This window comes from Phyllostomus hastatus, unplaced genomic scaffold (assembly GCF_019186645.2).
Source record: "Phyllostomus hastatus isolate PE091 unplaced genomic scaffold, TTU_PhHast_1.1 phas_scaffold_46, whole genome shotgun sequence".
Classification (NCBI taxonomy): domain Eukaryota; kingdom Metazoa; phylum Chordata; class Mammalia; order Chiroptera; family Phyllostomidae; genus Phyllostomus; species Phyllostomus hastatus.
The window spans coordinates 45,605,568-45,630,647 of record NW_025334032.1 but is presented as its reverse complement, the minus strand read 5'-3'; the positions used below and the strand labels follow the sequence as shown (position 1 = coordinate 45,630,647).

The window sequence follows — 25,080 nt, the reverse complement described above, 5'->3', positions numbered from 1 at the left end:
CCCCCTCTTTGAATGGGGTCGACGTCCCTTGTACAGGACCCTCCCACCGTGGGAGGTCACAGGGAGCCCTCCCCAGACACCCAGGCTGCTGGCCTCAGTCTGGACTTCCAGCCCCTCCGTCACCACAGCTCCCCACCTCATCGGAGCCCAGGGACCTCCCGGGGGGGGGGCACGCCTCCGGGTGGGGCCTGGACGTGCTGCATGGGGCTGGATCGTTTCCCCGGGATCCGGGGCTGAGAAGCGGGAGGGCCCTGTCAAGGCCGAACGCCCGTCAGGCACTCAGAGGGGCGGGTTCCCGGGGGCGGGGGGAGCGACGTGGAGGTCGGGGTGGGGGGTGGGCGGCCCTGCTCCCTCTCTGAGAGCCTGAGGGAGGGCCCGTTCGGGGCCCACAGCCCTTCTGGCTCCTGCTCAGAAGCCACTTCTTCCAGGCTCACGCGCACTCACATGCACACTCACTCACACACTCACACACACACACACACACACACTGCTCCGGGCATCCTGCCCCCCCCCCCCCCCCGCAGGCCGTGTGGACAGTGTTCATTCGGGCGGAAGCGGCAGGAGACAGCTGGCAGGGCCCGGGCCTGGCTGCCTTGGCTCCCGGGCCCGGCGCCAACACGCGGGGGAGAGTTAACCCTTGAGCTGCAGGTCAGAGGGCGAACCAGGTGCGGGGGGGGCACTGCCAAGTTCTCCTGTTGGGAACCTGCAGGGCGGGCAGGAGGCAGGCACATGGTCTCCGTCACCTGCACCCGAGGGAGGGTGGCTGTGTGTCCCGGGCAGCCCCGCCCGCTCCCAGCCGGTCCCCCGTCTGTCTCACCGTTGGACGGTGAAGACGGGTCCGCACCCTCTGCTCTGCTGGGACCTCCGCCCTCTGGGGTCGCCGCCCCACCCTCCCGTTTCACGCACGGGGACACGGGCTGGGCGTCAGGTCCCCGGTGACTCTGCCAGGGAGCAGCGATGCTGGGAGCGGTGGCCCCAGGTGGGTGGCCGCTGGTGAGCGCCGTTGCGAGGAGCGTTGCCCGTGCGGGCGGTGCCAGCCCGAGGACTTGGAGCCAGCCCACACTCATGGGCAGAACCGGCCAGGATCCGGAGGACAGGCCGGGCCTGGGGGGGTGGGGACGGGCTGAGACGCGGACCCCGTGCTGGGACTGGGGGCCCGGCCAGGGTTGCGTAAGCGAGTGGTCTGGAGCCCGGCCGGCGGCCGAGGCAGACACACAGAAAGGGCTCCCAGGAACCGGGGGGTCCTGCGAGACGGGGCTTTCCCGCGGGGTCGACCCACATCTCAGGGACCACGGAGCTCGCAGCCCAGTGGTCTGCCGGCTGGAAATGGGAGGCCAGACGGCCCACCCGTGAGGTCTGGGGGACCCCGTCATCCTGCCGCGAGGAGACCCCTGCGGGCGGGCCGCCTTCTGTCCCGGCATGCAGTTCGGTGGCCGCGGTGGTGCCGGTGCTGGAGGGCGGGAGGGCGACTAGAGTCAGAGACTCGGTGCCTCCGCTCCGTCCCCGACCCCCGCTGCCCCGGGCTCCGCGGAGGACGGTGCAGGTGGGCGCAGAGCCGGGCTGCCCGGAGCCGAGGGGACAGCCTGGCACCTGCGCGGACAGGCGGGGAGGACCTGCCGTGCGCGGGCGGGTAAGTGAGAGGACTCCTCTAAAAATAACAGCTTGCTCTTTTCCTTCTTTTCATTTTCTTGGTGCTGACAGATGGGCTCCTGCTCCGTCTGCCTTTAGCTCCGTCGCCGTCTGCCCAGGCCGTGTCCCTCCCCCCAGGGGCAGTTACAATGTCTGGGGACGTGTGGTCGTCCCTGCTGTGCGTACCGGGAGCTGCTAGTGTGGGGTCCGGGATGCGGGCGCGCACCCCCCGCAGCGCACGGGGCAGGGGCACCGTTGGTCCCCAGGGAGGGGGCTCGTGCATCTCCTCCACCGCACCCCGAGAAAAGCCCCGTGCTGGTGCCTCCCCGGCGTGAGCACGGCGTGCCCGCAGCCGCAGATGCCCTGGGCTTCTTCGTCTGGGCCTGTGCGGTGGCCGCACCGCCGTTCTGGTTTGAGTACAAACCACCGTGTGCCTGTCACGGAACGGGAACACAGGTGGGAGCCGGGGCTGTGGCCAGAGCGCCCGGTGCGTCTCCCGGGAGACGAGAGGTCACACCCGGCCGGGAGGGAGGACTCGGCGCCACATCCTCTGCTGGCGCACTGGGCACGGGCACACCCGGCGTCCGGAGTCTCGCACAGAGCCCCGCGGTGAGCCCCCCCAGGGACAGGCTCCGTCCGGCAAGGCTGCCGCTCCCGGCCCCGAAGACCCCCGGGGCCCGTGGCTGAGCCTCCGCTCCCGCCCTGTGGGTTGGGAGTGGGCCGGTTGGGACCAGCTCGCAGGGTGGCCGGAGGGGAAACAGTAACGTCAGGGGCGGTGTTTGCGTGTGCCAGACAGGCCGCCATGTTCGCGCAGGGCCGCGGTGACCCGTGGACCCTGCTTCCCGCCGCCCGTCTCCCCCAAGCGGAGTGCCCCCGGCGGGTCCCCGAGACCACCCAAAACCGCCTCCCTCCTGTGGACGCCGGTGGTCGGCTCAGGGCCACGGTGCCGCCAGCCAGCCTGCCTGCAGGGGCCGGGCTGGCGCTGAGAAGACAGCTTTGTCGTTCCTGGGATTTTACAAGTTGTTTCATTTGTGCAGCAACGCACTCCTGGGGTTGCGAGGACGAGAACAGTGGACTGGGCGTCGGAACGGGCGGCGTGAAGGCCCTGCCTCTGCGGAAAAGACGCACCGCCTTCACACCAGGGTGCTGGGGCCGCGGTGACGAAGGGCCCCAGGGTGGGGGGGGGGGCGGTGCCTCAGACAGCAGGGCCGAGTCCTCTCTCTCTCTCAGCCCGGGGCCCGGGCCGGAGCTCCGGGTGCCCGCCGCGCCCCTCCGCCCTTCCGCTGTCCTTGGCTTGTGGCCGCGTCCCCGCAGCCTGTCTCCACGGTCACACGCGTGCGTCTGCCCGACTCCCCCTTCTTGCGAGGACACTGGTCACACTCAGTGAGGGTGACGGGGGCCCTCACTTAGCGTGTCCCTTTGAGGGTTTGCTGTCTGGACCCGGCTGCGAAGAGAGTCGAAGCGCCTTGAAAAACGCAGTCCCGCCGGGGACTCGATGGCGCCGGGCCTCGTCCCACCCCGGACTCCTCGAGTTTTGACGGGGAAAGCGAGTTTCGGCTCTGGCGCTTGCTGGGGCCTCGCCCCACTCGCTGGGACCCGTGTGAGTCACACGCCGTCCCGCCAGGGACGAGGCTTCATCGCCACTCCTCACGCATTCCAGAACGAATTCACGATGAGTGCTGAGGTGCCACTTTAGTGTAAAAACTATTAGCTTTTTGAAAAAATTAAAAAATATATTTTAAAAGATTTTATTTATTTATTTTTAGAGAGGGAAAGGGAGGGAGAAAGAGAGGGAGAGAAACATCAGTGTGTGGGTGCCACTTGTGCGCCCCCTGCTGGGAACCTGACCCACAACCCAGGCGTGTGCCCTGACTGGGAATCAAACCGGTGACACTCTGCTTTTCAGGTTGGCACTTAATCTGCTGAGCCACACCAGCCAGGGCTGACAACTATTAACTTTTTATTTTCATTTCTTTTCGAAGAAGGTTCGTCAGGATTGACACCAGGGAACCTGATGGCCACACGGTGGCCGCACATTTGCTCACATGACAAGCACGCGTGGCCTCCTGGTGGCCTCCGTCAGGTGTGCGGCTGATGCTGGTCCATGGAGGACACGGGCTGGGGTGACAGGAGACAGGCGGGCGGGCAGACGGTCCCCACTGCCGTGTGCCCCCTCACCCCACGACCCCCGAGCACGCCTGTGCTGCCTCTCCACACGGGCCCGGGCTTCCGGTCAGCAGGCGGCTCTCTGGTCTCCTACCCAGACCAGGGCCGCGGGGCCTCCCTGCCCCCATGGGCTGCCCGGGGTGGCCGCGAGGTCTCGGAGGAGCAGAGCGCTCTCCCGGCAGGAGGCTCTCAGCCCAGGGCTCCTGAGACGTTTGGGACGACTCGGACACGAGGGAAGAGCCCAGGGTACTCAGGAAGCAGCTCACACGGGGCAGGGGCACCCCGAGTTCGTCAGCGCCAGAGGCGGGGGCCATGGAGGGCCGAGCCAGAGGGACGACGGCCTTCCCTCCACGCAGAAAGGGCCGAAGTTCCCGGTGCAACAGTGAATGCTGTTCCGACGCCAGCTCACAGACAGCTAATGAATTTTTCATGCCAAGAGACTCGAAGTACTTTGTAGCAATTGGACCCGTTCCTGACAGCTACTGGATTTAATTGCTGCTTTTTGGAAGGCGGGGGGAGGGCACAGGAACTCGTAGGGACTATCAGCAGCTTCGGGGAGACTTCCCAGTGCTCGGTGTTGGGCCCACAGGGAGGCCCGCCAGGCTCAGAGCCAGGGACGGTGGCTGACCAGCCACCTCCCTCCCGGGTGTCCATGCCCGGGACGTGCACGTGAAATCTGAAGTCCGTGTGCGGAGGTGACCACGCCTGCGGCCCCTCCCTCGGGGGGCAGTGAGTGATGAGACCGGACGGGACCCACGCATCACTCTGCCCCAGGCCTGGGGTCCTCAGCTTGAAGTGGGGTGCCCGCACCGTCTCGGCCCCATGGGGAGGGCGCCCCCCGCCCCCACTCACAGAAGAGGGTGGCCGGGCACGGAGAGGTTAGGGGTCCGAAGTGCACCAGACTTGCGAATGGCGACACTGGTCTTTGAAGCCCCGTCTGCCGAGGTCCAGAGCGGGCACCCTCCACGCCCCCCTGCGGCCTCCAGGTGGAGCTCAGAGTCCCGGGACCCGGGCCGGGCTGCGGGCCGGCCGCACGTGGGGGCGGTCACCGCCACACCAGGACGACCCTGTGAGCCTCAGTGTGGTTTGCACGCCGGCGCGTGTGCATGAGTCTTCCGGTCGGCGGGGCATCGAACCAGTGAAACATCGTTACTGTGAAAGACTGTTGTTGACGTAGCTGTCACTGGACAGACACACTGGACACTGGGGCTGGACCCTCCTCCTCAGCACGGCCGCCCCTCGGGACTCCAGGCCCCTGCGGCTCCCGCGGCCCGCGTCGGCACACAGCGCACGCACCAACGGAACCTCCGAGTCCGAAACCAGATGGGCGTCCTGCTCGCCTCACCTACCGGGCGGAGCCGCGGTCCAGGCGACCCCACGCATCTTCTCATTCCGTCCTTGAACGCTCGCCGAGAACCTGGAGCCTGGCCAGCATCGCCAACCCAGTGGCAAGAAGAGTTCACTGTGACGATTCCCCGTGACGGGTCGCAGAGGGGCGGAGAAGATGGGCCAGGCCGGACGGCTCCAGGACCGGGGACAGCGGAGGGGCCTTGGAGGCTCACCTGCAGAGCGGGGCGGGGGACCCAGATGCAGCGGGAGCTGCGGGCCCACCCACCCAGAGGTGCTCTGGAGAAGGACTGGGGGGTGGGGGCGGGGGTGGAGGCGTGGCTGGGAAATGGCTTCGAACGCCACCCAGACCCTTGCAGTCCCCGGTGTGGGTGACGGAGCCACAGGCAGGCGCGGGTGAGGGGCCGCAGACACTCTGAAAAGGCCCCAGGAGACTGTGAAACACTCGGGAGGAGAAAGCATGGAGCTCGAGGGCAACCTCTCAGCCCCCGAGGGGGCGCTTCTGCTGGAGCGAGCTGACCGCTATGTAGGCCGAGGCGCGCAGAGGCGGCCCACAGGTGTCCGTGTGGAACGGACTTGCAGGTCAGGCCTCTTACAGCAGGTCTGTCAACTCAGAAGATCGTCCCCCGCAGCTGTGACCCCCTCTGGCCCCCCTGCATGCACCCCAACAATTGGGCAGTTTCTCTGTCTCCTTGAACCCAGACTCGAGGCAAAGAGCCCCACTGGGCAGCTGAGCAAACACGGCCGTGCGGCCGCTCTCAGGACACGGGGGGCCGGCCCCGGGGGTCAGACGCACAGCCTAAGAAGAGGGAAAGTCAGGACTCCGCCCCCAGGAGCCTGCGGGAACCCGATTGCTGTGTCGGACACAACGTGTAAGAACCGCGTTTACCACCGGGGTCCAGCCTGAGACCTGGACCCGGGGGCCCCGGCCCGGAGCCCGGGGGGTCTCTGGCGGCTCGCGGGTGTGTGGGGCCTGCTCCTGCCGGCACCGGGTCCGCGGGGACGTGGTCGCCCGCGGGGGCCGCCGGAGTGGAGGCTGCGTTTCCAGAACCGGGAGCAAGTTCCGATGTGTGGTCCATTTTCTTCTTCATTCTGGAGTCTGAGGACGTGGGCAACAGGTTTCTCGTCACGGAAGATGCCAACAGCGTAGCGTCCGTCCCTGGCTTTACAAACCTGTGTAAACCGGGAGCTCCCTTACTTTGCGTTTCCTGGGGCGCGGGGGTGGGCTGCCGGGGGGCGGGGGCAGAAGAGCGAAGCCGTGGGCAGGGACATCCTGCCCTCCGCGGGTGGGGGCTCACGCGCGCGGTTCGCGGGGGAGCAGGTGTTCAGGGTGACGCGCCGCGGGCGGGCGCGCTCCCGCCTCGAGCCCCCTTCCCGCCGGGCCTCAGCGTCAACCGCGGGGCCACCCCACCCGGCCCGGACCCAGCCCCCGCCCCCGGCCCGCGCCGGCGCGCTCCACTCGGAGCCGCCCCCCGCGCAGCCTCGCGCTCCTCCCAGCGGCTGGGCCTTGGCGCGCGCGGGTGAGTGCGGGGTCCGCTGCGGTCGCTTTCCGGGGGCGAGGGCGTTGGGGGCGCCGGGAAGGTGCGCGGACCGCGGGCGCTCGCACAGGTGCCGGGCGGAGGCCTGCGCACGCGCACGCGCACGGAGACCCCAGTGAGGCGCCTTGTCCCCTGCTCGGGCGAGACGCCGGGCGGCGAGGTAGGAGGTAGGGGTGGCCACGGGGGGAGGCCGCGGCGAAACGCCCCGGAACCCGAGGACAGGGGCGCGGGGGCGCGGGAGGGTTGGGGTGACGGTAGTGGGGTGAGGGAGCGCCGGTGGGGGCGGGGGCCGCTCAGGCAAGGAGGCGGCGCGGGTGGCGGTGCGCGCGTGGGGGGAGGTCAGGGGGTGCGCGGACCTCGGTTCTGGGCAACCTCGAGGTCCCGCAGTGCGCTCCCGCGGGGTTCGGGGACAGCCAGCCTGCAGGCGTGCGGGGGGGGGCGGGCGCCCCCGCGGCGACCGCCTCCGAAGACACCGCCGCGGCCACCCGCTGTCCCACCACCGGTCGCACGTCACTGCGCCCGGCCTATCTGAGCGCAGCCCGGAGGAGCCGCCCCGCGCTCCGGCCGAGCGCTCCCGGGGCGGCGGCCGGCGGGCCGATGTTGTGCCCGTTCTGCTCGCGATGCCGGGCCGGGACTGCGGTTGTCCGTCTCCGGGCCACGGAAGTGGGGGTGAGAGGCCCCTCCCGGTCCTGGGCGACGTCTCGGAGTCCGTGCGGAGGCCGACCTCTGCGCCCGCGGGCAACGCGGGGGCGCTCTGCCCTCGCCCGCGGGATCCCGGCCCCTGCTCCCCCAGCTGAGCCCCGGATTACTCGGGGCTCCTGCAAACTGAAAGCTTTGTTTTCGGGGAGCCTTTGCCCCACCAACCGCGTGGATGGCCCGTGGCGATGCTATGGCGCGTGTGCACGTGTCTGACGTCACGGTGGCACGGGGTGGGGAGGTGGGGGGGCGAGAGGAGCAGCGTCGGAACAGCCCGCGAGTGGCCAGCCCAGCGCCACTGCGCCAGGCCCCGGGGTGCAGTTCAGACGCATTTCTGCGGCTGCCCCTCAGCCCGCCCCGCCCCCACGTGGGGGCGAGGAGGGGGCGTGCCTGCTCCGCGGTCAGGGCGGGGTTTCCTGGGGTCCCTCACTCACGCGTGACCGCTGAGTCTGGAACATTACATAAAGGAGGTTTTAAAAATTAACCATCTCTTGGTCCTGGCCGGGTGGCTCAGTGAGGTAGAGCACCCTCCGGGTACCCCAGGTTTGCGGGGTCAGCCTCAGGTCAGGGCACGCAGGCGAGTCAACCCATGACGCATCAATGAGCGGAGCAGCAAATCCACGTTCTGCCTCCCTCTCTGCTCCTCCCCCTCCCTTCCTCCCCCTCTTTCTCAAATCAATAATAAAACAATTAATCACCTCGTAGCTTCCTGCACAGCCATCCTCTGGGCGTCCACCCTCCCCCGAATCTGTTCTGAGGGGGAAGAACAAGCCAGTGTAGTGGGGGGCCTCATGCACTACAGGAGGTGACCTTTGGACTGTGGATTCCTGCCTCTCCCGTCCCCCCCCCCCCCAGCACGGAGGGCGGAAGGGTCGCCTGTGCTCTGTGTCTCACTCAGGGGCAATCACTGGGCCTCTGATTGGGGTCCGGGATGGGGGCCCCGTGGCCCGCGCCTCCCCCCCAGCTCTCGGTGTCCTGATCCTAGAGTCCCCCTGCAGGATCCGTGGACGGCGCCAGGGACCGCCCAGGCGGCACGTCCGTGGTGCTTGGCATTCCCGTCAGGAGGCGGGAAGTCCTTTGAGCGTCCGCCGTTCACGGCTCGGCGATCGTGAGACGGCGCTGAGTGAGCGCCAGCTGCAGGGTTCGAGTGCGGTGCAGACGGCAGCCTGGGGCCCGGGGGGGGGCGGGGGGGTGAGGAAAACCGAGCTAAAGGCCATCCGTTTCAGGCTGCAGCCGCTGGAGTCGGAGGTGTTCCAGGGGTGCCAGGGGCCCGACCGCCTTCCCGCACTCTGCGTTCGCAGGGAGAGTCCTGCCTCCGCCGCCCCGCACCTGGCCTGTCACCGGGAGGAGGGAAGCATCTGGATAGGGGGTGGCCGAGCCCTGGCTGCGCTCCCGAGCACCCACCCCCTCGTCCCCGCGGCTCCTGCCCCTCCACCCCCAGCTTCCGCGTGAGAAGCAGGTTCTGTTGTTCGGCTGGGAGAGCACGCGGGGCGTCTTTGTCCCCACATGGGAACAGAGGCCCCGCGCACTGCGGACGCCTCCGCGCCTCCGTTGTTTGCTAAATGCCAGCAGCTGCTCGCGGCGGAGCGGGAAGCTGCCGTGACTCAGGCAGCGGTGCCCACGCCCCGCGGCTCCGAGGCCGGGCCGCCCGTGGGCTGGAGTGGGCGGCCCATCGGGACCCAGCCTGGCCCTGCTGACAGCACACCTGCCCCTGGTGCCCGAGGGGGCGGCCACCCTGCCCTGGAGCTGGAGGGACCGCCGTCTCCTCGCTGGCCTCCGTGGACTGCCGTGAGGCCACAGCCCTGGTGCGGGCGCCCGGCGCTGCGGCAGAAGCGTTGACAAGGAGGATTAACTCTGAGACCAGAGCAGGGACTGCGAGCAGCTCCTCTCTGCCAACAGCCCGGCCTCTGCTGGAGAGGAGGCCACAGAAACACGAACCGAAGCCCACGTGGTTCCGGTGGCCGAACGTCCATCTCCTCCCGTCACAGACACTCGCCGAGTGCCCACTGCCACGGCCGGGCACACAGTCCAGGGGCCGGGGTGCCCGGTGAAACAGAGCCAGCCCCAGCCAGCCCTTGCAGCTTCGACTCCGACCAGGTGAAGGGTGTCGGCGTGGGATCCAGTGAACGCCCAGGTCGCCGCCAGCCGAGACGAATCTCCGAGGGCCTGGACGCACGCGGAGGAGGGGTACAGACCTGCAGAGGCCCCGGAGCGCGGACCGGGCTCCCTGGAGAGCCGGCCGGGGCCAGGCAGCACCCTTGGGGCAGGGGCACAGTTTTAACTTGGCCTCGTTTCTATCCCTAATTACCGTGGCTCTCTCTGGTGCAGGGGCAGGTGCCAGGGTGTGAAGGGTTACCCAGAACGTGGGTCAATCTTGCAGAACCGAGGCCTCTTCCCACGGAGGGGTGCAGGCTCGCTGTCCCGGGAGCCGGTGGCCCTCACGGTGCCACTGTCCGACGCCGTTGTTACCATGTCCCCCCGAGGCTCCGAGCCGCGGGGCACCTCTGAGTGGATGGCCCCGAGCCTGCCGCCTTTGCCCCACCCCCTCTCTGCGCTGTCAGGGCTGGGGCTGTCTCCTGTGCCGGCTCTCGTGTCACCGCTGTCCCTCGATCGGGTCCTGAACTGGAGTCGGAGCGGGCTGCCCAGGGCTCCCGTCGACACGGCAGAGCCCCCCCCCGCCCCGAGACCGTGGCAGCAGCGAGAGCCTGGCCCGTCCCGCCCCCAGCGGTCCCACAGTCCCCGCACCCCAGACGGAAGGTCTGCAGTCCCAAACACGCGTGTGGAGGCTGAGCCCCTGTGTGCAGTGTCGGAGGCGCCCCGTGGAGGCGAGCGGTGTTGCAGTGCGTCCGGCGCTCTCACGAAAGACACCCCTCTCCCCGCCCCCCCCACCCCCAGGCGGCCACGGCGACCCCTCACCGGACCCGGGTTCTGCGGACGCCCAGGTGCCGGCCGTCCAGGCTCCGGAGCTGAGACGCAAATGAGCGTGTGCGCGGCGCGAGGCCGCCTGCACCACTCAGAGTGGCGGGGATAGTGATGTGACTGCCTGCTAGTGTGCAGCCTGAGGGGGCCGGGAGGCGGGCCGGGGGTGTGCAGCTCCTGTCGCTGCCCCTGGGTCGCCTGAGGTTTGTCTGAGGGCCCTGCTGGATGGCCTAGACACTGCCCCCCCCCCCCAGAGAGCGTCTCTGTCTCCTGGGGTCCCTGCACTGGGTGAGTGGAGCAGCCTCGGGGCGGCCAGGCCTCTTCCCTGGGGAGCCTGGCGGCTGAGGCGCTGTGGACTGGGGGGTGGGGGGAGGCTGTGCCTCCTCCCTAACTCCCCTGAGAAGTCGCACTGTCGTGTGTCCCCATCACGGTGAGGAGGTCCTGCTGAGGGGGACACGCCCTGGTGGCCTTGGGGGGCTCTGACGCCCTGTGCCTGGGCCCCTGGGCTCCCCGCCCCTGCTGTGGCCGGAGTCCCTGCACCAGGTGCAGCGTCTCGTCTTTGGAATCGGGTCTGGGTGCGAGTGACTCGCGGGCATCCGTCCCCGGGCTCAGTGGCCTGGAAGTGAAGACCCGTTCACCGAGGAGGGATGGCCCCGGCCCAGCCACCCAGCACATGTAGGGACAGGCAGGGCGGGGCGGCTGCCACGGAGCCACAAGTTAGAGCCGGGAGGACGTGGGTGTTCGTGCACAGGGAGGGGGTCACGCTGCAGGGTCGGCTCCTGCAGCCATGGGAGCTGGCGAGCCGGACACTACCAGGGCCGTGACTGGCAGGGCGCCCCCTGGAGGACCGGCCCAGCAGCTGCGGCCCAAGGCGTCTGCAGGCGGAGTCCCTGCTCCTGGGGGGGGCCCACCCACCCACTGTGTCCCTCTTCCACCCACGAGGCCCCCCACCCGTGCCCCCGAATCCTGCAGGCTCGTTTGCTTTGTTCCAACTCCATGTCACTCTCCGGTAAAACAGGCCCCCCCGTCCCCGTGAGCCCGGCGTTTGACCAGGTCCCTGCAGCCCAGGGGACACGGGGGAGCAGCCAGTCCCCCCGTCCCGCCCCCCCCCCCCCCGATCGACCAGGGACAGGCCAGCACGGGGCGTGGCCGAGGCGGCCCTGAGGTGCCTGGAAAGCGCTGGTTCTGATCCGGGGAGCCATCTGCTCTTGGCTCTGCTCTCTGCGTCCTCGCCCCCGCCCCCCGGGGCGGTCTGGGGCCCAGGCACCTGCTTTCCTGTCGCGGGACATCTGCCGCGCCCGGCCCCGCTGGCAGGCTGCTGCTGTCGCACCGGGGGTCTGCACACCGGGGTTCCCGTGGGTCCTGCCGGGGTCCTTCCCCGGGGGGACAACGGCCCCGCCCACTTGGCCCGGGGACCTGGGGACAGGAGTTCTGTCTGCGTCTGGGACGCAGGCTCTGCTCTCTGCGAGCACCGGCAGGCTCCCCCTGCAGAGCCTCGCCCAGCCTCCTGTGTGGCCTTGCCCCGAGGTGTGACGGTGCCCCCGATGGCTGTCCCCTGGGCTCCGGGCAGCTGTCTGGTTTGCCCGCTTGTGAGGCTGGGAAGGAGAACAGTTTGGTTTCAGCCCCCGCGAGGCCTGGTCCCTTTATTCCCCCTTTGCCCCGTGAACACGGGGTTCCTCGTTCAGCTCCTGTCTCTGTCATTGGTCCAGTCACTGGGGGACAGGTCGCCAGAGCCCCCGGGAAGGCTGGGACCGTGCAGGTGGCCCGGGGAAGGGAGGCCAGGCTGGCCGGCCCGGCCGGAGACAGGTCCCCACAGGGAGCACAGCGCTCCTCCCTGGGCGGCCGGCAGCGGCTGTCACCGGCCCCTACTCGCACGTGTGGTCACGTCACCCACCGAGAGACGTCCGAGCCACAGAGCTCCACACGGCTCTCAGAACCCAGCTGGACAGTGTCCGAGGTCCGGCGAAGGAGGCCTGACAGCCATCTCGGCGGATTTTCACGGCCGGCTGTCCGGCTGGACGTGCCCTTAACCCCGCCGCCCTTCCCAGTCCCCCAAACAGCTGGCGGCGGGGGTGGCCGAGGGGGCAGGCGGCAGGGAGACCGTCGGAGCCCCGGCGCGGCCGACCGCGCAGCCTGGGGCTCACGTCCCGTCCCCTCAGCCGGGGGCCTCGGGCTGGAGTCCGGCAGTGACACGGGCCACGGCTCGCCGCGGGATGCAGCGCCCCGAACATTCTCTGTTGCACAGTGCCCCCCCCCATCACCTCCGCAGGCCGGTGCCGCTCGGGGGCAGCAGGGTGGACACGGCGCCCTTCCTGCCGCGAGACGCACGTGAAGGGAGGGGGCCGGAGGCGGCGGCTGTGCGGCGCAGTCCGAGGGGCGTAGACGTGGACGGGCGTCTGGTGGGGACGAGTGTGTGTGTCCGTGTGCACGTGTGCGTCTGCGTGTGGGTGTGTCCATGCGCACATGTGCGTCTGCGTGTGGGTGTGTCAGTGTGCACGTGTGTGTCTGCGTGTGTCCGTGTGCACGCGTGCGTCTGCGTGTGGGTGTGTCCATGCACACGTGTGTGTCTGCATGTGGGTGTGTCAGTGTGCATGTGTGCGCCTGCGTGTGTCTGTGTGCACGTGTGCGTCTGCGTGTGGGTGTGTCCATGCGCACGTGTGCGTCTGCATGTGGGTGTGTCCGTGTGCACGTGTGCGTCTCTGTGTGGGTGTGTCTGTGTGCACATGTGCGTCTGCGTGTGGGTGTGCCTGTGTGCATGTGTCCGTCTGCGTGTGGGTGTGTCCGTGTACGTGTGTGTGTGTGCGTGTGGGTGTGAGTGTGCACCTGCGTGTGGGTGTGTCAGTGTGCACGTGTGCGTCTGCGTGTGGGTGTGTCTGTGTGCACGTGTGCGTGTGTCCGTGTGCATGTGTGCGTCTGCGTGTGGGTGTGTCCATGCGCACACGTGCGTCTGCGTGTGGGTGTGTCAGTGTATGTGCGTGTGTCTGCGTGTGGGTGTGTCAGTGTGCACCTGCGTGTGGGTGTGTCAGTGTGCACGTGTGCGTCTGCGTGTGTCCGTGTGCACGTGTGCGTCTGCGTGTGGGCGTGCTGCGCGGACGGTCTGGTGTGAGCACCGCGTGGCGCCACTTCTCCCCGGCAGCGCCATCCTCCGGGGGAGCGTGGCGGCCACGGCGGGAAGGTGCTGGTCGCCCCCTGCGCCCCTGTGGGGGCCGCCCGGCCGACGGCTCTCCCGCCACGGCTCCCGCCCTTTCTAGTGAGTCACAGCAGAGAGAGCACGGGAAGTTCTGGGCCCCTGGCCCCGGCCAGAGGGAAAGACAAACACCACATTTCCGGAGGCCCGAGGGCTTCCGTGTGGTGCAGGAGCGTGAGGGGAGAGCCGGGCGACAGCCCGCTGCCCGGTTTTGTCTCAGACGCGCGGGGCCGTGCGCACTCGGGGAGGCAGGTGAGCGGGGCTTCGCTCGCGCCCGGCTCTCCCGAGGGTGACTCAGCCGAGCCCTTGGGACAGTGCCAGCGGCTTTGCTTGCAAAACCCCCGCAGGTTTCCGGCTTGTCATCACATTCCGGCGCCGGGGGCCTGTGCTCTCTGCCCTTCCAGGGACGCGGCCCCCGGGGAGCTGCGGGGGCAGCGGGGGCAGCGGGGCAGCTGAGTAAACAGCCTGTCCCGTCCCGTCCCGTCCCGTCCTGTCAGCAGCTGCTCAGCATCTCCCCCCCCCCCGCCCCACCTCCAGGGGCCCAGGGCTGGGGTCACTCTCAGCAGTTCTCACGGTGCTTCCCTGGGTCCTCGGGCAGCGCCTCCCCGTCGTGGATGCGCCCCAGAGATAAATCGTTCAAGGCGTCGGGAGGGGCAGGGGGGGTGCTGAACATCTCACGCCTGAGAATAATCAGAGAGAGGTTTTCACTGACCCTGTAGCAGGGAGGGCTGGGCAAGCAGATGCACACGCAGGCACACGCAGGCACACGCAGGCACACACACACCCGGCTCAGGCGTCAGGTCACAGCATGAAGTGAGATGATCTGGGAATCGGCAGGCGTTGCGGGTGGGTAAGGGACATCCCGTCTCCTTTGAGAGGCAAGTGCATCCCCTGGGAGGCCCGTGAGCCTGAGCCCTGGGTCTTCCCCCTCCTCCTTCCTGGGAAAGCCGGGACGGTGGGGCCCGAGGCCGCCGAGCCCTCCCCGCTGCGGAGTCTCCACCGCCGTTCGGCCGAGTCGTTTGGCTTTTCTTTTGCTGCACGAGAACTTTCCGGGGAGTCGCCTCTCTGAGGCCCTCCACTCCCATGAGTCCAAAAATGAGCAGGCCGGGCGGCTTTGGAGCCGCAGGGACCGCCCCCCCCCCGCCCGCACCTGTCTCCTGGTCTAATTCACCTGCCTCCAAATATTTGTCCTGCCGGAGGTGAGATAAGGGCTGGGGGAGAATCCGGGGGCCGTGCCCCGGGGCCATAAAACGGTGAGGCGACTGGGACCGGCTGTGCCCTTCAGGCACGCACGCTCCGTTTCCTGTTGTGTGCGCTTCACCGGGGTGAGACTGGGAGACCGGACCGTCGCCTGCTCTGTCCCACACGCTGGGTCGCGGCCCACAGCCCAGCCCGGCGCCTCGAAGGCCGGCCCCCTGAACTGAGCTCCCCCCACAGACCCCCACCGCCCGGGGAGGGGCAGCGAGGGGCGGTTTTTAGATTCCTGCTGCTCGGGCAGGTCTGATCGCCGAACCGTCCAGAGGAAACGCCAGGCCCCTCCCACCGGGCTGACCTCTGTGACCCGAGACCTGCGGCGGGAAGTGGGACGAGAGCCACCGGCACAGACGGTCCCCGGGAACGCAGGCTCAACATCCTCTCTCTCCCTGACCCACAGGAACCGGCGGCGAGTGACGCGCACTGATAAGGGAGCTGCTGACCGCCCGGCGGAGGAAGCGACAGAGCGAGGCCCCCCACTGAGTGACCCTGGTTTTCCAGCACGCACCTGGCAAGTGGGGTGCAGACTCGCACAGGTGAACGGCCGGCCCCACTGCATCGCCAGAGCCGCGGACGGCGGGACCCACGACGGACACGCCCCTTGCTGACTCCTCATAACCCTGAGTGACAAGTGGGGGTCACGAAAAGGGACAGCACCCGGGGGGTGGCTCTTCACGGAAGAGGGAGCTAAAGTGCAGGCCCTGAAGTGTGAGGTCCCTGTCTCCGATCTGCGGGTGCCGGGGGCACCCAGGTGGCGGAGTGCAGACTGGCATGTAGAGAGAGGGCGCGCCCTGGCGTGTCCCGTGCTCCTGAAACCCGGCTCTGCAGAGAGGCAGCCGCCACACGCCCAGCGGGGCCGGCTGCAGGGCTGCCCTGGGGGCCGACCGAGGCAGCGCGACCCGGCCTGGGGACCAAGCACTGCGACCTCAGCACGTGGCTAGCCAAGGGTGACGCCGGCAGGTTCCCTGGGTTCTCGGAGAGGCACCTGGGGCTGGCGCACTCTCTTCTCGGGAGAGGAGGCGGGAAGGGCGCCAGGGGCGCGGCGTGTGAACAGAACCCAGAGTGGACCCAGAAGCAAAATCTGATCCCCTGCCACGGCCCGAGGCCACAGAGGACCCTTCGACCTTGAGCAGCCCGAAGTCATGGTGGGCTCCTGAGGGGAGGGTGGCGCTGCCATGGAGAATCCGGTGGCCCCCTGTGTCCTCTTCCCGGGGGGCGACGGCGGCCCCGAGCCCCGGGGCCTCTTGGCCCAGGGGGTGTGTGGCCAGGCTGGGGGCAGCGGCGCGCCCGAGGCTCCGGGAGAGGGCAGCCTGCAGCTGCCGGATGCAGCCGCGGGGGGGGGCGCTGTGTCCCCGGCGCAGTCACCCTGCAGCCTCAGCGCGTCCCTGTGCTTCAGCTCCGGGGACGAGTCCCCGCCGCAGTCCCGCGCCTCCGCCCCGGAGGGCGCAGCGGCCTCCCCGCCCTCCTGTCGCAGTGGCCAGCGGGTGGTGGAGAGGCAGTGGGAAGTCAGCAGCTCCGGCGCCCTGTCGCCCGAGGACTCCGAGGAGACCGCGTTCCCGGAAGAGCCCGCGTCCCCGGAGGAGCCCGCGTCCTGGGAGGAGCCCGAGGACCCCGCGCCCGTGCCCCCCGGCGTCGGGCCCGCGCACGGGGAGCCGGACCTGGTCATCGAGGTGTCGGGCCGCCGGCTGCGGGCACATAAGGCTGTGCTGGCGGCGCGCAGCGACTACTTCCGTGCGCGCGCGTCGCGGGACGTGCTGCGGGTGACCGGCGTGGGCTGGGCGGCGCTGCGGCTGCTGCTGGCCTACGCGTACAGCGGGCGCATGGCGGGCGTGCGCCCCGACAACGTGGCCGAGGTGGTGGCGGGCGCGCGCCGCCTGCAGCTGCCCTGCGCCGCGCAGCGCGCGACCGAGGCCGTGGCGCCGCAGCTGAGTCTCGCCAACTGCCTGGAGGTGCTGAGCGCGGCCAAGAGGCAGCGGCTGACGGAGCTCCGCGACGCCGCCTACCGCTTCATGAGCGACCACTACCTGGAGGTGCTGCGCGAGCCCGCGGTGTTTGGGCGCCTCTCCGGGGCCGAGCGCGACCTGCTGCTGCGCCGCCGCCTGCGCGCCGGCCGGGCCCACCTGCTGGCTGCCGCGCTCGGGACCGCCGGGGAGCGCGCCGGCAGCCGGCCGCAGAGCCCGTCGGGGGACGCGGAGGGCCGCGGGGACGCCGCCGTGTACTGCTGGCAGGAGGAGGCCGGCGAGTGGCGCGAGCTGACGCGGCTGCCGGAGGGCGCGCCCGCGCGGGGCTGCGGCCTGTGCGTGCTCTACAACTACCTCTTCGTGGCCGGCGGCGTGGCGCCCGCGGGCCCCGACGGCCGCGCGCGCCCCTCGGACCAGGTCTTCTGCTACAACCCGGCCACGGACCGCTGGAGCACCGTGCGGCCGCTGCGCCAGGCGCGCTCTCAGCTGCAGCTGCTGGCCCTGGACGGCCACCTGTACGCCGTGGGCGGCGAGTGCCTGCTCAGCGTGGAGCGCTACGACCCGCGCGCCGACCGCTGGGCCGCCGTGGCCCCGCTGCCGCGGGGGGCCTTCGCCGTGGCGCACGAGGCCGCCACCTGCAACGGGGAGATCTACGTGTCCGGGGGCTCGCTCTTCTACCGCCTGCTCAAGTACGACCCGCGGCGCGACGAGTGGCAGGAGTGCCCGTGCAGCAGCAGCCGCGAGCGCTCGGCGGACATGGTGGCGCTGGACGGCTTCATCTACCGCTTCGACCTGTGCGGGGGCCGCAGCGACGCGCAGGCCGCGGGACAAGCCGGCGGGGTCAGCGTGCTGCGCTACCACTGCCTGGCCAAGCAGTGGAGCCGCTGCGCCTCGCACCTGCGGCCCCCGGGCGCACCGTCAGGCCTGCAGCCCTTCCGCTGCGCGGCGCTGGGCGACCGCATCTACTGCGTGAGCCGCGCCGGCACCTGGCGCTTCGTGCCTCCGCGGGACCGCGAGCCCGGCGCGGAGGAGGCTGCGGGAGGCAGCTTCGAGGCCGAGGCGCTGGGCGCCCCCCTGGATGTCCGTGGCGCGCTCTTTCCCTTCGTGCTCAACCTGCCGGAGAAGCCAGACAGAGGCGAGGAGGGCCCCGATTAGGGCGAGCCGGGGTGCCCCGGGCGTCTTCTCTGGCGGCCCCGGGACGGGGAAGGCCTCCTGGGAGCGGAGGACGGGGAGGACGCCAGGGAGCAGAAACCAGAGTGCAGAGCGTCCGGACTGGGAAGGGGCGGAGGGAGCGGTGGAGGGGAGGGGAGAGGGCGGGGCGGGCTGAGGGCCACCGGGTCCTTTGAGGCTTTGAGGTGAGAAGCGCGTGGCGGGGCCTCCCAGACTGTTCGCGGCGCTGGCGGAAGAACCGCTTCTCGACCTCGCGTGTTCCTTTTCGCTTCGCTTTGCTTGTCGGGTAGATGGTGTGAGACGGGGGATGCAAGGGGACAGGTACCCTGGGGAGGGGTGACCAAAAGAAGCAGCCTCAGGGCGGGCCGGCGGGCCCACGGTGCATCCAGGAGTGGAGTGGAGTGGGCAGGCGGCCAGGTGGAGCCCTGCGGGGCCGCGGAGCTCACCGGCCGTCAGCAGGCCGGGCGGAGCTGGTGCGGCAAGGGGGCCTAGGTGAGCCCCATCAGCGACCACGGGGACCCGCGCATGTTCTGGCTGGAGGGTGGACATGAAGCAGAGCCCTCCCACCGCCGCAAGAGGAGGGTCCTGCCACCGCGGGCTCGGGCTTTGGTTGGCTCAACTCCAAATGCACACGCATTCGAGGTAAAAACCTTTGGTGACCGACTCGAGCTCTCGTCCAGTAAGCAGCGGCCGCACGTTCTCTGCCGCCCGCTGGTCGCAGGTGGGGGCGGCCCCACCCACGCCCCAAAAGGCTCCAGCTCGCTGTCGACTCAGGCGGGTGTCACGTGTTCGAGTTAAGGCATGTTAATAATTACACCCCGTGGTGGAGTGACGACGGACTGTTACTTGGATTGCAAATCTTTGGAGGCTGAATGTTTCCCAAGAGCATATCTGGGCGAGGAAACGCTGGCGGCAGCCAAGGTGCTGGCCTGTTTTAACCGTTGGCAGGCAGAGAAGAGGCTCATCACTTGCACACTTTATAACGGACTCAAGGAGGGAAGTACTCCCCCCGCCCCAAGGAAGGTTAAACTCACCGCTGCTGACGGAGCTGAAGGCAAGCTCCCTGTGAACCCTCCACCTCTGCTGTGGTCAGCAAGCATCGTGGGATTCTGGTGAGGGCAGCGGATCTTATACAATACCCTTCTAAGAGCACGTGGCAGAGTGACATGGGGATCTAAGGGGACAGAGCAGGCATGCATGATGCGGTTCGTCCGGTCAACACTGTGTGTTCCCGGCTGTGAGTTCCGAAGTGCCATCACAGAGTCAGCACGGAACTACTTTGACGGGCACAAGGGCTAACCACAACCAGCTCGACCCCTTTGTTCTAACGCTGTACATTGCCAATGCGGACCCACGGGGCTTACTGACTATTCAGAGTTCAAGGACAACATGCGTGCTCACCTGGATTCTGTGCCCAGTCACGTTCTGCTGGCACTGGGCATCACGCGGTGGCAGTTCCCGGGGCGAGACCGGGCGGCGTCACACGGAGCTTCGTGTCTCTCACTGGTCCGTGCCGCGAAGGGGGGACCCTGCGGCTGCGGGCAGCTGGGGACCGGGCTGTGCCCCGGACAAGGCGTCTGCGGTCCTGAGAGTCCCCGTGACTCACGTTTGCAAGTGACCAGCTCGAGCTTGATGCCCGGGCCGGAGGGACGCAGTCCCTCACAGTTTCGGTGGGAGTTCAGGGGACTCGGATGCTGCTGGCTCGTGACCCGAGGAGGAGATGGCTCAGCAAATGGGCTCCTCGTCTTAGGAACGGAACGGGCCTCCTGTCGCAGGAGAGGGGGAGTCCTGGTGGGAGGAGGACTCGGAGCCCAAGGAAACAAATCACGTTCTTTTAAAGTAAGTGTGTGTTCCGTGTCGCAGTGCACGTGTCTGCAGACTCTTATGATCTGGGCCGAAGTGTTCAGAGGACGCGGAACCGGGCTGACCTTTTCATTGCCTGAGTGTCAGGCGTGAACTGGTGTCACTGTGATTGCACCTGGGGAATCGTTCCCGTGGTGGTTACCATTTCGGACAAAGTGCTGGATGTCGGGTGTGGGCGGCCACACCTGTCTCGACACACACGGACACCTGGCGGGGCGGGGACAGGACGTGGAATGTTCTGTGTCACACGTCTGCATAGGATGTCACACCCAACGCTGGAGGACCCGGCAGGCCACGGGGACCAGTTTGTTCCGCTCTGCGGGCCAGCTCGGGGAGAAGCCACGGGGTTGGCACCGATTTACACGGACGGGAGAGCGGCCGGAGCAGGACTGCAGACTGGACAGGCTGGGTGGGGGAGGGGCCTGGGCACCGCGGTTCCGCGGAAGGACGTTCCACGCTCTGTGTGGTGCTCTCAGTCCGCACCGGACACTGCGCTGGGACACGGTTGGTGCAAAGCGGTCTCCACCTGGGATCCGCCGTGGAGCGAAGCGGATGCACTCAGGACAGCTGCCCCAGCCCTCAGGCAAGGGGACACGGGGGCGCAGGAGGGCTTGGTCTCTGGGTCCGAGGACCAGCGGTGACTCTTCTGTGGTCCACCGAGGTTCTCGTGGAACCCAAGGGGATGGCGGGAGTGCCTTCAGTTTCTGTCGAACGGCCCCCGTGCTGTGTCTGGAACTTGGTGATTTTACTTCTGAGTTTCTTTTCCTTCAGGAGAACCAACGCTGTGGAAATCCTTTGGCTACTTAGTTGCAACGGTCACCTGTATCAGCTTGGTTACAAATGCCTGAGAAAACAACCATCTGGTCCTTTGCCCGCTCGCTTTGCTGTCAGCGCTGGTAGTTCTGGGGGCGGCAGGTTGCGGGCGGGTCTCCTGGGTGACTTCCTCTGAGAGCGTTTGAAAGGGAATGCTCTTTGGGTGCCCCCTCTCCCTGGGGCCGGGAGCCTTCCAGCCTCTTTGTGGTAACACCTCCGCGGGGGAATGTCCACGGAAGCGCTCCTTGGTGTTCGGTCTTATTTCAGGTGCCTTCCTCGCTTACTATGGAACGTTTTATTTTTGCATTGAAAAGTGGATGTTCCTCTCCCCTCCCCTCTGCATTATTGCTGTGCTCGAGAGAGGACCAGCGCTCAGAAGGGGTTGCGTGCGCACGCCTGTCTGCTGCGTCTGAATTTCTGTCGGGGGCTGCGTCCTCTCCACACCCGACCCCAAGGCGGTGCCTGCACCACACGCGACCCCAGCCCCCCGGCGCCGCCCTGGCAACCGGGCGCTTTCCTGCGGCCGAGGGACTCCTTTGAAGGGACGCCGAGCGGAAGGCGCGCTGCGCACTGAGGCCCGCTCACCGTGCGGTGTGGCCGCGTAGGAGACTGACCGGCCCGTTCAGGGCCCCGCTCCGGCTGCCCCTGCTGCCTGCGCAGGCCACGTGCTGACCCCCGTCCCAGGCTGTAAATCGTGTGTGTCCGTTTCCCCCGTGGTGAATAAATCGTTGGAAAATGCCAGTGCTCCTGAAGTCTGTGTGGATGGCTTGTCCCTGCCTGGGCCCGAGGCAGCGCCCCGGGCGAGGCGTGCGCTACGGAAAACAGACTCAAAGGTGGGCTGGGGGTGGGGTGGGGTGGGGGGGCGGCGCTGCCAGCCAAGGTCCACCTGCCCACCTGTGAGGAGGACATTGACGAGGCCCGAGGGTCCTTCCGGTGACAGCTGCTGAGTCACAGGGACTTGGAGTCCTTCTGAGGGGCAGAGGGTCATGCTTCTGCCTGCCCCCTCCCTGTCCCCTTCCCCGTGTCCTGCAAGGGTGCCCTTCAGGCCCTGACACCCAGCGCCCCTGCGTGTCCACGCTCAGCCTCCCACCCACGAGGGGCGTGAGATGTGTTGACCCAAACATTCCTTGTCCCAGGTTGCACTCAGCAAGAGCAGGGGCCCCGGGGTTCCTGTTAAGTCATGAAGGTTCTTCGCAAACGTATTTGTTTTCCTCGTGACATCTTTCTTCATTCACGGCAGGGGTGGGGTGGGGTGGGGGAGGGGGTGTCGCGAAGAGAATACTCCTAGGCCAAGGTGGAGGTAGGAGCTCAGCGACCTGAACTGGCTGCTTCCCACAGTTCCGTCGGCGGCGTTTCCTGGCAAACGTGTGATTAAGTGTCTGAACGTTCCTGCAGCTTCAGCATTTCTCTCTGCTGAGATCGGGGTTTCCACGGTCGGTCGGAGTGCGGCTCCGCCTCGGACCCTCGGGCGCAGCTGTCAGGGCGCAGAGCACGTGGGCTGCTGAGGCCAGCCAGGGAGGGGTCTCCCGCGGGGGTCGGGGCCCGGAGGGGAGCGGGAGGAGCGCGCCTCACCTGCGCTGGTGTTCTTGTCAGCCGGCACGGGGGGGGGGCGGGGGGGGCTGCGGTGTGAACTCTCCCGGCACACGGATGTTTGTGGGGAAGAGTTCGCGGTGCCCGATGGTTTAGAGGCCCCCTCCCTTCCGCGCCCCGAGTTGCTGGTGGCGGGTGTCCCGTGCTGGGCCCCTGGCCCGGACAACCTGTCCCGCACCCGGCAGCCTCCCCGACTCCGGTGCGGGTATGAGTGCCTGGGCTCCATGTGGACCCAGGGGACAGAGCTCCCCCCCGCAGCGCCCCGAAACCTCCTCTAGGTGGTGGCCGGCTGGTGCTGAGCGCCTGCGCGGTGCCGGGCTCTGTTCTGGGCTCCAGGCGGCCACTCACTGACCCCAGCCCCCCCGGGCACCGCCCCCCCCCCCCCCACCACCAGGAGGCCCTCGCAGACAGAGGGGAATCCCCCCCTGCACCGCCAGGGGGCGCCCGGACCGCTCTCCTCCCCCAGGTGTGGCCCGGGCCGCCCCGGCACTGACCCCCGAGGTCCAGGGCGCCTCGGGTCCCAGGAAAGAGATCTTCGCGCTCCGCCGAGGGCCCCGGGACGGGGCTGCAGCGCACGGGGACGCCGACAGCGGTCCCGGCGTTCAGTGCGGATCGGCAGGTGCGCCCACTACGACCACGGTTGCGGGTCCCTAGCAGCAGGAAGCCCAGACTCCCCCGCTGGCCCGCGGGCTCTGTGGCTCCGCCCCGCTCGGGCCTCCGCGCCGCCTCCGGCCACCGATCCCGCGGGCGCGCTTTCCCAGCCACTCCGGCCACCGCTGACCCTCACGAGGGCACCCGTCCCCCAGCCTGCGCTCGGTGACCCTCCGCCCGGCGCTCCGGCCCAGGGCCCACCGCCCACCCCCTCGGCCCTGTCCAGACGGCCTGCCCCCGGCCGGGCCCTGCGGCTCCTGCGGCCCGTTCGGTTTTTCACGGCGGTTCTCGTGACTCTGCCGCCGGGTCACGTCCGCATTAACAGTGTCCTGCGCACCGTGGCTTCGTTGTCCTTGTCCACGGGGAGCACGTCTTTGTCTGCTCGTGCGCCGTGTCCGTGGTCCTCCCCAGAAACCCAGCTCCGGGAAGATCCGGGCCTCCTCCCGTCCCCCGTATCCCCAGGTTCCCGGCCTGTGGCTGGGCCAGGACAGGCGCCCACGCGGTTTGCGGGCGGGACTCCCCACGGCCCGGCCGGAATCGACGGAGAGGCGCCAGCGGAGGGAGAGGAGGGAACGCCGTCCTGGAGAAGGTTCCAGACGGCCCGCGGCACCGCCGCTCACACGGCCCTCGGGTTCGTCCCAAACGCCCGCTCCCGGGACACGCGGACGGGTGCAGGAGCAGGTGGAGCGCCTGCTCCGGGGCGCGGGCCTGGCTGTTCGCAGAGAGTTTGCCCCGACCCCAGCTGCCTCTCGCACTCTCGCTCCTGGCTTTCGTTTCCCTGTCCCCGCTCTCCTCACCCCGTGTGTCCACCACCCCCAGGGTCACAGGCCGGCCGTGCTGCAGCACCTGACCCCGCGCAGGCGCGTCGGCGAGGAGCGCGGAGGGCGGACACGCCCCGGCGCGCGGTCAGGGTTCGGGGCGCCCCTGCGCTGGGACGTCCTCACGGTCCCGCTTCGCCGGGACTGGGCGGGTCCCTGGAGCGGGCCGTCCGTTCGCACCGGCTCTGTGGACGGCGGGCGGTGTTTGCAGACCCCGCTCTGCCCGGAGGATCACCGTGCGCGCGGCATTTCCTGCGCAGTGGTTTGGTTTCCATTCCGCAGAGAGACGTGATCGCACTGTACCGTAAACACAATCATAAGGGTGGAAAGTTTCCAAGCCGTGAATCTGGAAAGCGTTAACTGTTCTCCAAAGTGCAAACCCTCAGGGCCTGATGGGAAATGCTGCATGTTTTGAGGTGCCCAGCGTGGAAGTGCCCGGTACGTGGGGAGAGAAACCTGGCCTGAGTTCGTTCGGTGGATTCGGTGGGGCGGGAAGTCGGCCACACCTCGTGAAGGAGGCGATTTGACGGCGGGTGGCCTGGGCTGGGCCGTGAGCCGGCGGCCAGGGGCACCGACTCAGCAGCCCAGGCTCCTCGTCTGCTGGGCGGTCGCCACCCACGGGCAGCGTCCCCACGCAAACGCGTGCCCAGCCCCCCTCCGGGCCGCAGGAAGCCCACTCTGCAGGTGCCGCAGCCCCGAGGCTTGAGTGTGGGGGGGGCGGACGGGGGCGGCCCCCTGCCCTGACCCTCCGGCCTGCCCTCCCAGCCGCCTCCTCTCCCGTGGTGGCTCCTGTGTGAGATGCGGCGGGAGGGTGGTCACTGAGGCCTGAGAAGCGCAGCCGGACTCGGGCCAGGGCGGGAGGACGCAGCATGGCTGGGCGCCTGCTGTGGGGGGTGGCTGAATGTCCCCGGGGTGCAGACCAGACACAAGGCCCTTTGCTCCGGCACCGAGAGCCCAAGTCCCCCCCATTCTCCACCTGCCCCGTCAACACACGTGCACATGTGATATTCTGCACAGAATTTAACATTTAAATTAGTTTCACGAGTCAGCGTGACTGACTTTGTGACAGACCGCGGGGACGGAGGTTGCAGCCAACCTCCTCCTGGGGCGGAGGCCCAGCACGCCCCGGGTGACTACTGCCCCCTCTCCGTCTGTCCGTGCGTCCGTCTGTCCCTCTGTCCCCACGGGGCTGGCTCACGCGGAGGACGCGTGTCCGTGGGTGTCGCATGGGGGGCGCAGGTGGGCGGAGCTGTCGGGTGTCTGGTGTTTGCCCTTCTCACTGTCTCCGCCCCGTGAGGGGTGTCTGTGTTCCCCGTCTGTGGGCTGTGGGCGGACAGCTCTGCTGTGTGTGTGTGGGGGGGGCTGCGCCTGCAGCGCCCCTCCCACCTGACGGAGCCGCCGGCCCGCCCAGCGACCTGCCGCCCAGGTAAACCGGTACGCTGCCGCCTCGCCTGCTAGTGAGATTCAAATCCAACACC

At 68.7% G+C, this 25,080-nt stretch overlaps 1 protein-coding gene across 8 annotated transcripts; it reads left to right on the top strand.

Annotated features, from left to right (window-relative positions):
- The first annotated feature begins 817 nt into the window (after positions 1–817).
- KBTBD11 (kelch repeat and BTB domain containing 11) lies at positions 818–21,284 on the top strand. Of its 8 annotated transcripts, none has more exons than XM_045821443.1 (2): positions 818–979; positions 15,137–21,284. In XM_045821443.1, exon 2 carries the CDS (start codon positions 15,912–15,914, stop codon positions 17,850–17,852), a length of 1,941 nt encoding a protein of 646 aa, XP_045677399.1. In that variant the 5' UTR covers positions 818–979; positions 15,137–15,911; the 3' UTR covers positions 17,853–21,284. The 8 variants fall into 8 exon arrangements, 7 of the variants coding, with proteins under 7 accessions (XP_045677399.1, XP_045677400.1, XP_045677398.1 ...); XM_045821444.1 differs by having other exon boundaries at positions 818–993; XM_045821442.1 differs by lacking the exon at positions 818–979 and adding an exon at positions 1,516–1,630.
- The last annotated feature ends 3,796 nt before the right edge of the window (positions 21,285–25,080 follow it).